A 14,789-nucleotide genomic window follows, 5' to 3' on the forward strand; every position below is an offset into this window, starting at 1 on the left:
TTTCATTTTCATTTCAAATCGTGTCCTTTCTCTCTCAGATATTCAATTTTGCTCCTGCAAACCTGTCCTCTATCTCTATACCAATCCTGCTCTCTCTTTCTCAATCCTGCTCTCTCTTTCCCAATCCGGCGTTCTCATTCTCTCTTTCCCAATACTGCTCTCTCTCTCTTTCCCAATACTGCTCTCTCTCTTTCCCAATACTGCTCTCTCGCTCTCTCTTTCCCAATACTGCTCTCTCGCTCTCTCTTTCCCAATCCTGCTCTCTCCCTCTCTCTTTCCCAATCCTGCTCTCTCTTTCGCAATCCTGCTCTCTCCCAATCCTGCTCTCTCTTTCTCAATCCCTCTTTCTCTTTCTCAATCCTACTCTCTCTTTCCCAATCCGGCGTTCTCATTCTCCCTTTCCCAATACTGCTCGCTCTCACTTTCCCAGTACTGCTCTCTCTCTCTCTTTCCCAATACTGCTCTCTCGCTCTCTCTTTCCCAATACTGCTCTCTCGCTCTCTCTTTCCCAGTCCTGCTCTCTCACTCTCTCTTTCCCAATCCTACTCTCTCTTTCGCAATCCTGCTCTCTCCCAATCCTGCTCTCTCTCTTTCCCAATCCTGCTCGCTCTATCTTTCCCAATCCTGTTCTCCCTCACTTGCTCTTTCCCAATCCTGCTTTCTCTTTTTCCCAATCCTGCTCTCTCTCTTGCTCATTGCCAATCCTGCTCTGTGTCACTATTTCCCAATTCTCTTGTCTCTCTCCTTCCCAATCCTGCTCTCTCTCTTTCCCAATCCTGCTCTCTCTTTCCCAATCCTGCTCTCTCTCTCTCTCGCTCTTTCCTAATCCTGCACTCTCTATCTATCCCAACCCTGCTCTCTCTCTCTTGCTCATTCCCAATTCTGCCCTCTCTCTTTCGCAATCCAGCCCTTTCCCAATCCTGCTCTCTCTCACTCTCTCTTTCCCAATCCTGCACCCTGTCAATCCTGCACTCTCTTTCCCAACCCTGGTCTCTCTCTTGCTCTTTCCCAATCGTGCTCTCTCTCGCTCTTTCCCAATCCTGCTTTCTCTCACTCACTCTTTCCCAATCCTGCTCTCTGTCACTCTCTCTTTTCCATCCTGCTCTTTCTATTTCCCAATCCTGCACTCTCCCAATCCTGCCCTCTCTCTTTCCCAATCTGCACTCAATTACTCGCCCATTCCGAACTCTGCTCCCTCCCAATCCTACTCTCTCTTTCCCAATCCTGCTCACTCTTTCTTGCTCGTTCCCAATCCTGATCTCTCTCTTTCGCAATCCAGCTCTTTCCCAATCCTGCTCTCTCTCTCTCGTTCTTTCGCAATCCTGCTCTCTCTCACTCGCTCTTTCCCAATCCTGCTCTCTCTCTCTCTTTCCCAATCCTGCTCTCTCTCACTCGCTCTTTCCAAATCCTGCTCTCTCGGTCTTTCCCAATCCTGCCCTCACTCTCTCGCTCTTTCCCAATCCTGCTCTCTCTCTCTTCCCCAATCCTGGTCTGTCTCTCTCTCTCTTTCCCAATCCAGCTTTCTCGTTCTTTCCCAATCCTGCTCTCTCTCTCTCTCTCTCTTACCCGATCCAGCTCTCTCTCTCTTACCCGATCCGTCTCTCTCTCTCTTACCAGATCCAGCTCTCTCTCTCTTATCCGATCTGGCTCTCTCTCTCTTACCCGATCCAGCTCTCTCTCTCTTACCCGATCCATCTCTCTCTCTCTTACCCGATCCAGCGCTCTCTCTCTTACCCGATCTGGCTCTCTCTCTCTTACCCGATCCAGCTCTCTCTCTCTTACCCGATCCATCTCTCTCTCTCTTACCCGATCCAGCTCTCTCTCTCTTACCCGATCCATCTCTCTCTCTCTTACCCGATCCAGCGCTCTCTCTCTTACCCGATCTGGCTCTCTCTCTCTTACCCGATCCAGCTCTCTCTCTCTTTCCAGATCCGGCTCCCACTCTTTCCCAATCCGCTCTCTCTCTTTCTTTCCCGATCCGTCTCTCTCTCTCTTTCCCGATCAGTCTCTCTCTCTCTCTCTCTTTCCCGATCGGGCTCTCTTTCCCGTTCCGTCTCTCTGTCTCTTTCCCGATCGGGCTCTCTCTATCGCTCTCTCTTTCCCGATCCATCTCTCTCTCTCTTTCCCGATCCGTTTCTCTCTCTCTTTCCCGAGCCGGCTCTCTCTCTTTCCTGATCGGGCTCTCTCTCTCTCTTTCCTGATCCGTCTCTCTCTCTCTTTCCCAAACCGGGTCTCTCTCTTTCCTTATCCGGCGCACTCTCCCTACCTTTCCCGATCCGACTCTCTCTCCCTCTTTCGAAGACCTGATTTCTCTGTCTTACCCGATCCTGCTCTCTCTCTCTCTTTCCAGATCCTGCACTCTCTCTTTCCTAATCCTACCCTCCCTCTCTTTCCCAATCCTGCTTCCTCTCTCACTAGTGTGGCCTCTCTCTGTCTCCTTCCAGATAGGGCCTCTGTCTCTCACACACATACACACTCCCAGTTGTACTCTCTCACACAAGCGTATTAGATTGAAGCACCATACGTTGCACTCGTTAACGATGATCTCACTGATGCTTCCCACCACCGTCACAAAGTCAAACACATTCCAGGAGTCGCGAAAGTAATTCTGGGAGGAGGGAATGAACATGAGATGTCAAAAGAGCAAGTGGAAATCCATTTACTGACAGTCTTCTTGGCATACAAACTGCATAAGCTATAACTTCCACCTCAAATCACTTTCGCAGATGAACAGGAGCTAATCCCTACATGTGGTTCCGAAGATCCAACATCACTGAACTCACAGGACTTCCCAAAATTACAATACTCGAGCTCCCTCACAATTCATAGTATAATTCCCTTCCGTGGGGCAGCACAGTAGCTCAAGTGGATAGCACTGTGGCTTCACAGCGCCAGGGTCCCAGGTTTGATTCCCACTGGGTCACTGTCTGTGCGGAGTCTGCACGTTCTCCCCGTGTGTGCGTGGGTTTCCTCCGGGTTCTCCGGTTTCCTACCACAGTCCAAAGACGTGCAGGTTAGGTGGATTGGCCATGATAAATTGCGCTTAGTGACCAAAAAGATAAGGAGGGGTTACTGGGTTGCAGGGATAGGGTGGAAGTGAGGGCTTAAGTGGGTCGGTGCAGACTCGATGGGCTGAATGGCCTCCTTCTGCACTGTATGGTCTATGTTCTATATTACTTGGTCTTAATCATAGATAAATTGTACTTTTCCAGATGTGTATCAAACATTCCCACGACAGGTCCAGCACGAGGTTAGATACAGATTAAAGCTCCCTCTACACTGTCCCCATCAAACACTCCCAGGACAGGTACAGCACGGGGTTAGATACAGAGTAAAGCTCCCTCTACACTGTCCCCATCAAACACTCCCAGGACAGGTACAGCATGGGATTTGATAGAGAGCAAAGCTCTCTCTACCTCAATCCGCTCATTGCGTGTTTAATTTTGTCCATTCCTGAACACGGTCTTGAGGTGTCACTTAATCCCCCTGCTTGCTGTAATTTAGTTGTTGAGAGAGGTCTCCATGACTCCACCAATTCTGGGGCGGGATTCGCCGACCCCCCTGCCGGGTCGGAGAATCGCCGGGGGCTGGCGTGAATCCCGCCCCCGCCGAATTCTCCGGCACCGGATATTCGGCGGGGGCGGGAATCGCGCCACGCCGGTTGGCGGCCCCCCCCCCTCCGCCGATTCTCTAGCCCAGATGGGCCGAAGTCCCGCTGCTGGAATGCCTGTCCCACCGGCGTGGATTAAACCTCCTCTCTTACCGGCGGGACAAGGCGGCGCGGGCGGGCTCCGGAGTCCTGGGGGGGGGCACGAGGCGATCTGGTCCCGGGGGGTGCCCCCGCGGTGGCCTGGTCTGCGATCGGGGCCCACCGATCTGCGGGCGGGCCTGTGCCGTGGGGGCACTCTTTTCCTTCCGCCTTCGCCACGGTCTCCACCATGGCGGACGCGGAAGAGACCCCCTCCACTGCGCATGCGCGGGGATGCCGTGAGCGGCCGCTGATGCTCCCGCGCATGCGCCGCCCGGCAAAGTCATTTCCGCTCCAGCTGGCAGGACACCAAAGGCCTTTCCCGCCAGCTGGCGGGACGGAAATCAGTCCGGCGCGGGCCTAGCCCCTCAAGGTTAGGGCACGGCCGCTCAAGATGCGGAGGATTCCGCACCTTTGGGGCGGCGCGATGCCGGACTGATTCGCGCCGTTTTTGGTGCCGGTCGGCGGACATCGCGCCGATTGCGGAGAATTCCGCCCCTGATTCGTAAAGTTTAAATTGCAATATCTTCCCAAGGCATTCTTTTTCTATTTGCTCACCAGGAATCCAAAGGCAATGATTTTAAGGATGCACTCGAGTGTGAAGCTGATGGTGAAGGCGATATTCATGAACTTTAAGACACTCACGAAGCCTGCTGGGGGAGAATGGTGCTGCAAAGAAAACACACGTGGATATATTAAGGGTAGAACCAGTCTTACAAGCTAACTTACACCAGTGTCTCGAGACCCCCAAAACCGGAAATAAATAACACTAAGCTTCATTTAACCCACCCGCAAAAGCGAGTTAAAGGGGATCCTGAAATGGGCAGTAATGTCAGAGATAGCTAGTGCCTCGCAGAGATAGCCTGACAATATCCAGCGTAACCCAGCAATACCCAGTATTGCTTAGCCAAACTCAGGTTGCCTGGATATAACCAGTGCTACTCAATAATTTGCACTGATCTCCAGCAATACTCAGTTATTACTTACGGACCTAAAAGTAGAAATGTTGGAAACACTCAGCAGGTCATGGAGTCATTTACAGCATAGGAGGGCCATTCAACCCATTGATTCCATGCTGGCTCCTCATGGAACAATCCGCTCAGTCCTATTTCTCTGCTTGATCGCCATAACCTTCAAAGTTTATTTCCATACAATCTCCACAGTGCAGCTGGAGGCCATTCGGCCCATCGAGCCTGCACCGGCCCTCTCAAAGTGCACCCTACCGAGGCCCATTCCCCCGCACTATCCCTGCAACCTCAGTTAACCTGCACATCTTTGGACTGTGGGAGGAAACCGGAGCACCCGGAAGAAATCCATGCAGACACTGAGAGAACATGCAACCTCCACACAATCATCCAAGGCCGGAATTGAACCCAGGTCCCTGGTGCTGTGAGGCAGCAGTGCTAACCTCTGTGCCATCCCTTCAAGTTCCCATCCAATTTCTTTTTGAAATCATTCATCGTCTCCACCACCCCCCTCAGTGGGCAGTGAGTTCCAGCTCATCACCACTCGCTATGTAAAAATATTCTTCCTCACATGCCTCCCTCTGTCTCTTACCCAAGGTCTTCAATCTGTTCCCTCCCAGTCATTGTGCCATCACTGAATGGAAAAGATTTTTCCTTGTTTACCTTATCTAAACCCATCATCATCTTGTCCACCTCTATGAAATCTCCCCCCAATCTCCTTTACTCCAAGGCAACTAAAATCCCTCATCCCTGGATCCATTCTGGTAAATCTCCTCCGCACCCCCTCAAGGACCCTCACATCCTTCCTAAAGTGTGGGAAATGTGGTCTGGAACCATCTGTGGAGGGAGAACAGGATCAAACGGGATTCTCCGACCCCCCCGCCGGGTGGGAGAATCGCCGGGGAGCGGCGTGAATCCTGCCCCGCCGCCGGCTGCCGAATTCTCCGGCGCCGGTTTTCGGGCGGGGATTGGGCCGCGCCGGTTGGGTGCCGTTGGCAGTGGCTGCCCCGGCAATTCTCCGGGCCCCGATGGGCCGAGCGGTCACCCGTTTGTGGCCAGTCCCGCCGGTGTGAAATAGACAAGGTCCATACCAGCGGGACCTGGCTTAGAGGGCGGTTAGTGAGGTCCTCCGTGGGGGCGTGGGGGAATCCGGCCCCGGGGGGGGGGGACCAGGGTGGCCTGGCCCGTGATCGGGGCCCACCGATCTGAGGGCGGGCCTGTGTCGTAGGGGCACTCTTTCCCTCCGCGCCGGCCTTTGTAAGGCTCCACGATGGCTGGGGCGGAGAAGAAACCCCCTGCGCATGCGCAGGAAACACGCTGACGGTCCTGCGCATGCGCCAACTCGGGCCGGCCAGCGGAGACCCTTCAGTGCCGGTTGGCGCAGCACCAACACCGCCAGCGCTGGCCTAGCCCCCGGAAGTGCGGAGCATTCCGCACCTTCCGGGCGGCCCGATGCCGGAGTTGTTCACTCCACTCTTTGGCACCGGTACGGGCCGCCCCGCCGATGGCGGGAGAATCCCGGCCAGCGTTAATGTTTCATCTCTGTGACCTTCCACCAAGCGCTGTTTCCTTGTTCATTATACATCGTCAGACTTTGAGTGTTCCCTGCATCTTCTATCTTTATTTCAGATTTCCAAAATCTTCCCTTTATTATTGTTCACGGATACCCAACTTACCCAGTTATAACCAGCATTATTAAATGTTACCCAGAGCTAATGAGCATTATCCAGCCTTAACTATTATCCAGTATTGAGGTGGCTCAGGCTCCCTCATTGGAATAGCAATAGGTCATTCAGTTCCTTGAGCCAGATTTGCATTTCAATCCGACCATGACCGGTCTGTACCTCAATTCCATTTGCCTACCTTAACTCCATTCAATCATTATCCTCACCCCCAATAAACATCCAGTGAAAGCTAGCATGATCGCTGCTATAGATTACTGCTCAGGTTACTGTTGACCCAGTTATAATGAGGCTTACCCAATCGTAGCTAATGTTACGTTTGCATGTGTCAGGACAGGCACTGTGATAGCCAGTAATCCAGTATATTACATGATGTAAACTAGTGTCACACAATACTTCTCAGTGTTGCTCAGTATTGCAGTGTAACCCAGTGTTACTCAATATTACCCACTGTTAAAATGTATTATGTTATTCAGTATTACTCAGGTTGACCGAGTAGCCCAGTGTTATTCAGCAATATAGAACATAGAACGATACAGCGCAGTACAGGCCCTTCGGCCCACGATGTTGCACCGAAACAAAAGCCATCTAACCTACACTGTGCCATTATCATCCATATGCTTATCCAATAAACTTTTAAATGCCCTCAATGTTGGTGAGTTCACTACTGTTGCAGGTAGGGCATTCCACGGCCTCACCACTCTTTGCGTAAAGAACCTACCTCTGACCTCTGTCCTATATCTATCACCCCTCAGTTTAAAGCTATGTCCCCTCGTGCCAGCCATTTCCATCCGCGGGAGAAGGCTCTCACTGTCCACCCTATCTAACCCCCTGATCATTTTGTATGCCTCTATTAAGTCTCCTCTTAACCTTCTTCTCTCCAACGAAAACAACCTCAAGTCCATCAGCCTTTCCTCATAAGATTTTCCCTCCATACCAGGCAACATCCTGGTAAATCTCCTCTGCACCCGCTCCAAAGCCTCCAAGTCCTTCCTATAATGCGGTGACCAGAACTGTACGCAATACTCCAAATGCGGCCGTACCAGAGTTTTGTACAGCTGCAACATGACCTCATGACTCCGGAACTCAATCCCTCTACCAATAAAGGCCAACACTCCATAGGCCTTCTTCACAACCCTATCAACCTGGGTGGCAACTTTCGGGGATCTATGTACATGGACACCTAGATCCCTCTGCTCATCCACACTTCCAAGAACTTTAACATTAGCCAAATATTCCGCATTCCTGTTATTCCTTCCAAAGTGAATCACCTCACACTTCTCTACATTAAACTCCATTTGCCACCTCTCAGCCCAGCTCTGCAGCTTATCTATGTCCCTCTGTAACCTGCTACACCCTTCCACACTGTCGACAACACCACCGACTTTAGTGTCGTCTGCAAATTGACCTCTAGGTCATTGATAAAAATGACAAACAGCAACGGCCCCAGAACAGATCCTTGTGGTACTATCTAGTGTCCGGTGTAACCCAGTGTTGTTCCGCATTACTCAGGGTGACAATGTAATCCAGTGTTACTCGGTATTACCCAGTCTTACAGTGTAACCCAGTGTTATACAGCATTACTCAGATGACAGTGTAACCCAATGTTAATCAGTATTATCCAGTGTTACAGTGTAACCCAGTGTTAAACAGTGTTACTCAGGATGACATTGCAATCGAGTGTTACTCAGCATTATCCAGTATTACAATGCAGTACGTGTTACACAGTATGATCCAGTTTTACAGTGTTACAGTATGAACTCGTGTTATGCAGAATTAACCAGTGTCACAGTGCAACCCAGTGTTACACAATATTAGCCAGTGTTATAGTGCAAACTGGCATTACACAGTATGAACTCCATTGTTAGTGTAACCCAGTGTCACACAGTATTATAATAATATAATTATATAATAATTGCTTATTGTCACAAGTAAGCTTCAATGAAGTTACTGTGAAAAGCCCCTAGTGGCCACATTCCGGCGCCTGTTCGGGGAGGCCAGCACGGGAATTGAACATGCGCTGCTGCCTTGTTCTGCGTTCCAAGCCAGCTGTTTAGCCCACTATAGCCTAAAAGGGGCTAAACCAGACCCTATTATCCAGTGTTACAATGCAAACCAGTATTACACAGTGTTTTTCCAGTGTTACTGCATAATCTGGTGTTACACAGTATTACCAAGTATTACCCAGTGTAACAGTGCAACCCGGTGTCATTCTGTATTACTCAGTTTGACAGTGTAGACCAGTGTTATGCAGCATTATAGTGCAATCCAGTGTTTCTCATCATTATCCAGTGGTATAACACCCTATTATTCCATACAACTCAGGAAGACAGTGTTATCCAGTGCTGTAGTGTAACAGTGTTATTCAATAATACTCAGGATGACAGTATAATCCGGTGTTACTCAGCATTATCCCATGTTACAGTGCAAACAAATATTACAGTTTTAACTTGTGTAAAAGTATAATCCAGTGCTACACAGCATTATCCAATTCTACAGTGAAACCCATTGTCACAAAGTATTATTCAGTGTTACAGTTTTAACTAATGTTACAGAGTAACCCAGTGGTACACAGCATTATCCAGGGTTATATTGTAACCCAGTGTTTCATACAATCACAGAATTTACAGTGCAGAAGAAGGCCATTCGGCCCATTGAGTCTGAACCGGCTCTTGGAAAGAGCGCCCTACCCAAGCCCACACCTCCACCCCATCCCCATAACCCAGCAACCCCACCCAACGCTACAGGCAATTTTGGACACTATGGGCAATTTTCCGGAGGAAACCCATACACACACGGGGAGAATGTGCAGACTCCGCACAGACAGTGACCCAAGCCGGGAATCGAACCTGGGGCCCTGGAGCTGTGAAGCAATTGTGCTAACCACTATGCTACCATGCTGCCCCTTCTGTTTCACTGTTGTATCCAGTGTTGGAATGCAATCCAGTGTTAAAATGCAATCCAATGTCACACAATTTTAGCAAGTGTTACAGTGTAGTCCAGTGTCATACAGTATTATTATCCAGTGTTACAGTGAAGCCCATGTTACACAGTGTTATTTAGTGTTACAATCTGATCCAGCATTGGTGTTAATTCCAGTGCTAAAGTGTAATCTGGTGTTACACAATATTGTCTCTAGGGTTACAGTGTAACACAGTGTTAGAATGCAATCTGGGGCAAAATTCTCCGGTATCGGCGCGATGTCCGCCGATCGGCGCCAAAAACAGCGCAAATCAGTCGGGCATCGCGCCGCCCCAAAGGTGCGGAATCCTCCGCATCTTGGGGGGCCGAGCCCCAACCTTGAGGGGCTAGGCCCGCGCTGGACTAATTTCCGCCCCGCCAGCTGGCGGAAAAGGCCTTTGGTGCCCCGCCAGCTGGCGCGGAAATGACATCTCAGAGCGGCGCATGCGTGGGAGCGTTAACGGCCGCTCACGGCATCCCGCACATGCGCTGTGGGGGGAGTCTCTTCCGCCTCCGCCATGGTGGAGACCGTGGCGAAGGCAGAAGGAAAAGAGTGCCCCCACGGCACAGGCCCGCCCGCGGATCGGTGGACCCCAATCGCGGGCCAGGCCACCGTGGGGGCACCCCCCGGGGCCAGATCGCCCCACGCCCCCCCAGGACCCCGGAGCCCGCTCGTGCCGCCTGTCATGATATTCAAACACACACATCATGATAGACACACCAACAGACAAATCAGAACACACAACACCACAACCAATGACAGAAAGATATAAAAGCACAGACACGACCCCCGGTGGTCAGTATTAGCTGCAGAGGAGAACCAGGACACATCTGTTACCAAACACACTCAGGGAGACAGCACGTGCAGAGTATCCAGAACGAACTGTATTATAAGAGTTATAATAAAATAGAGTTGTACCACATACAACTGTGTTGGCTCATCTGTGCACCAGAGCACCCAACACCACATGGTACAGGAGTGGATCGATACCTGCCGGCATACCTCAGTGTACAGAGACAACCAGCAGTGCCCAGGCAAAATGATAGAGCTCCCGGTTCCGCAGCCGCTCCAGTGCTACGGCGATCTCCGCGAAAACTGGCGGCGATTTCGGCAAATGTTCGAATTGTTCCTGGTGGCAGCTGAACTCCAAGACCTGGATGATAGCGAAAAAATTGAATTTCTCCTCACCATCGCCGGTGCAAGGGCAAGAGAAATATTCACAAGGTTCAGGTTCTTCAGGAGGCAGCAAAGGTACGATTACCAGGCAGTCCTGGACAAATTCTCCAAGTACTGTGAAGAAAACGCAATCCAATCGGCAAATAAAGGTAAGAAAAGCGGCAGTACTCACCTCGTGGCTGGGATCCCGGAGCCCGAATTCCCAGAAGCCAAAATCCCGGGCCTGAGAGAAGGCTGGGTCGAGGTCGGCGGCCATCTTGCTAAAGGTATAACGCTAGCACAGTTGCGCGAGCAGTGCGCAGAACCGGAAGTTTCGTTTGCGCATGCGCGAGATGCTGCGCATGCGCAGTCAAGAAAACGGCCATCGGTAAAGGAACAGCGATTTGAGCATGCGCAGTCGCTTCCTACGTGCTACATACCGAGCGTCAGGATGTCAGAGGCCCCAGACTGCACCAATTTAAAAGGGAAATGTCCCAAATCCAATTTAAAAGGGAAACGTCCCAAATCAAAAAAACAAAAATCTGTTAAAGCTGTAAAACAACCTTCCCTCACCTGGAATGACAGCACAGTGCCGCAAATTGACCCAGGAGATGAATTTGACCTCCGAAGAACCCTCCGACAAGCAGTTACCTACGCACAAGCCGATGATTCCGACCTTGAATACTTCGATGACGATCTTTACAGTGTTTCCGGACCTCGCGAGCCCAATGATAGCTCCGTGGTCCTATATGACTATGACTCGGACGAACCTTTCGTGTTGCACATTGGCGGCCCCCACATTGAATCCGACGCAGATGCGGATTCATTTTTCGGATTTGAGGATCTTCAATCCAGCAGATATGACGTTCCAACTTATCAGTACCGGATGATGCTGCAGCCTGACATTAACAGACAGGGAGCGCTGCAAGCACACGGAGAGTGCCCTGCTGCCACACAGAGCGTGGTCCACGTCCCGCTCAACGTTCCCGACTCTATGAAAGAAGACATGCAAGACTCCAGAGTGCAGTCCTCGCATGAACCAGAAGTGACTCCAGTGTCACAAGCTTCCACAGCAAGCTCGTGGACAGACTCCACAATTGCAGAAATGCAAGACTCCAGAGCGCAGTCCTTACACGGACAAGAAGTGACTCCAGTGTCACAAGCCTCCACAGAGAGCTCGTGGACAGCCTCCACGATAGAAGCAACGCAAGACTCCAGAGCGCAGTCCTTGCACGAACAAGAAGTGACTCCAGTGTCACAAGCCTCCACAGAGAGCTCGTGGACGGACTCCACGATGGAAGGAACGCAAGACTCCAGAGCGCAGTCCTTGCAGGAACAAGACCATGAGGGTCTAGCAACCTCTCCTGACCAACCAGCGGCAGACGATGCAAGTCTGCCATGCTCACGTGAACAGCAAGAAGGCTATAACAGCCTACCATGCTCCACTACACAGCAGCATGAACATGACGGTCTCTCATGCTACAATGAAGGGCACAGCGCTGAAGACTGTTCAAGCCCAACTGAAGACAAGCCAAAGGAATCGCCTCGTCCAAGCCCGAAGAAAAAAGGTTTATGCGCTGACCTTCAGGATCATTATAGCCGAACAGAGATTAATAATGCTGCACAGCCACAGAAGGATGCTGAGGATTTGCAAACGAAATTAATTGAATGTTTAACTTGCAAGGAGCAGACTGAGAATTGCCAGTGTTTTAGTACGGATCGAAAAAATGGACAAGACATTGATCCTCAGGTAATGGAAATAACACAACCTGAATCATATCTACAGCAGGGACAAATGTCTCCCTTCAACACAACACCGCAAAATCCCAACTTCGGAGACCAGCAGTTAGTCAGTAATGACTCTTCAAACCTTGAGGGGAACATTAATTGCATTGAACCCATACACGCTCCACTGATTATTGAGCAGAACATTGGAGCAAGAATCCTGAGGACACCGACATCGAGTAGCCAGATAACGAATTTAAAACCCACAGCAGTTTCAAGTGAACCAAGTGTGCTTTCCACTAATGGTGAAGATGCAGATAAGGTCGACCCGATTATCCATTGTACCACACTAACCCCAGTGATTAAGCAGTTATGTATGGGGAGTATAATGTGGGCAATTGAGAACAGTAAAAGAGAGACTGTGACCATGCCAGTCCCAGCAAAATCAGACCCAGAGACCATGAAGGCATGTACATTAGACAAAGATACATATGAGGCACCTGAGAAGAAAAGTGAAACGGAATGTTCTTTGGAAAATAGTACAATGTCGATAGAAACATTGGATCCTATATTCGAGACCATACCTATGGGAGAATTTGGGGGTAATAAACAAGGTTCTGCAATGTCTGGGGGAAGATTTAAAATTCCAAAGAAGAAAAGCCCAAATGAAGGACAACGGCAAGACAATGACAGTCCACCGACATGGTGTGCACCACCAGATGAAAACTCTGACAATTTACCCAACCCTAGTGAACAGCAAGCTGCTAATGAGGATCTATCCACGGGATGTGAGACGAGTGACGACAGCATCCCACTTCCCATGCAAAAGGTGCAAGGTGACAGACCTCGCCTAGTGCGTACCGAGGCACTCGACGATCACGGTGGGACCACTGACGACTGCGGTAGCAGCGCACCGCTTCCACCCTCGATGGCTCGACCCTCTCCACTGGTTGGTGCATTCCTGCATGTTCCGACTCCAGAAGTGCAGCTTCAGGGAATCTCGGCTGCCTCCAGTGAACCAGTTGGGACTCCGGACGGGGGGCATCGACGGAAGGCAGACCGGACTCCAGATGGGGAGCAGCCAAGCGCCGACTCTGATTCGCGCACGCCAGACCTTGCTCCGGACGGGCGGTGTCGCGGCCTCGGTGATGGCACGCTCAGGGTGACGGCGGATGCCACGGCGACAGGGAATGGATCGCGTGGCAGTCCCACTGGGTTGGCAGTGGCAACCAGCACCGGCGGTCCAAGATGGACACACCAATTCGCGCCATCGCCAGACGTTGATGCGAGCAACAATTCTCTCTCCAAGGCGACATGCTTCGACGTTTCTCTGCGGAGTCGCCCTTCCGGCACAGCAGGTGGCCGGAACCAGCGTACACGGTCTCGGCCAACTTCCACATCTGGCACAGTCATCGCCTTGCATGATATTAGTGATGGTGCTACTTCGATGGCAACGACCCATCGGCTACAAGATGCCGTCCACCACAAACATAAAAAGAAAAAGACTCCACCTTGTTCCTGGCATGCAGGGCGGATGGATTGGTGCGTAGGCGCAATCAGCGAGCTTTGCGCCACCTTCCACGCTCGCAACTGAACCGTACGCACACGCCGGATCCTCCACTGGTTCCCAAGGATGACTTCGTGGAGATGCCACGGATCATGCCCCTTCCATCGCCACCAGAACCAAACCACAGCCAAGGCACCACTAACAAAGATGTTGAATGTTATATTTGCACGAATGAAAAAACCAAGCACTGCACGAAGTACAACAAATGGTAAAGTAGAGACTTCGGCAACAGCATCACCTCCAACAGTCCAAGGTGAACCAGCGTGACCCCCAAATCTCCACAGCTGAACCGGCTTGAGGACCAGCCCATTCTTGAGGCGGTCACCCATTAGACTGGACTTATAACGCTGTTCATACGTTCAAAAAGTCAAACACTTCTGTATTATAACCTGTTGTTGTTTATTGTTCCAGATATCGTCTGACCAGACCAATGTTCAAGTTTTTTTTTTTCTCTCGCATCCAAGTTTTGTTATGGTACAACCTTGTTAGTGTGACGCACCCGACATCGCCCCATGTAAATAGTTACGTCATATACACACGCTGTACATAACACACACACACACTCTTCGATGCACTCACGACACAATTATATTTATAACCACGTAGGCACATATCTTTGTAAAAAGGGGGGATGTCATGATATTCAAACACACACATCATGATAGACACACCAACAGACAAATCAGAACACACAACACCACAACCAATGACAGAAAGATATAAAAGCACAGACACGATCCCCGGTGGTCAGTATTAGCTGCAGAGGAGAACCAGGACACATCTGTTACCAAACACACTCAGGGAGACAGCACGTGCAGAGTATCCAGAACGAACTGTATTATAAGAGTTATAATAAAATAGAGTTGTACCACATACAACTGTGTTGGCTCATCTGTGCACCAGAGCACCCAATACCACACCGCCTTGTCCCACCGGTAAGAGAGGTGGTTCAATCCACACCGGCGGGACAGGCATCCTAGCAGCG

The 14,789-nt window shown here is 50.7% G+C and overlaps 1 protein-coding gene across 1 annotated transcript in view; it reads right to left on the bottom strand.

The window, feature by feature from the left end:
• Positions 1–14,789, bottom strand: part of LOC140426708 (probable voltage-dependent R-type calcium channel subunit alpha-1E) — a 1,526,345-nt gene that overhangs the window by 176,646 nt on the left and 1,334,910 nt on the right. Inside the window, exons 32-33 of the mRNA XM_072511794.1 lie at positions 4,307–4,417; positions 2,525–2,608 (exon numbers count right to left, since the gene is read on the bottom strand). Coding sequence (XP_072367895.1) covers positions 2,525–2,608; positions 4,307–4,417 — 195 coding nt within the window. The remainder of the gene's footprint in view (positions 1–2,524; positions 2,609–4,306; positions 4,418–14,789) is intronic.

The sequence above is a fragment of the Scyliorhinus torazame genome, chromosome 7 (genome assembly GCF_047496885.1).
Source record: "Scyliorhinus torazame isolate Kashiwa2021f chromosome 7, sScyTor2.1, whole genome shotgun sequence".
Classification (NCBI taxonomy): domain Eukaryota; kingdom Metazoa; phylum Chordata; class Chondrichthyes; order Carcharhiniformes; family Scyliorhinidae; genus Scyliorhinus; species Scyliorhinus torazame.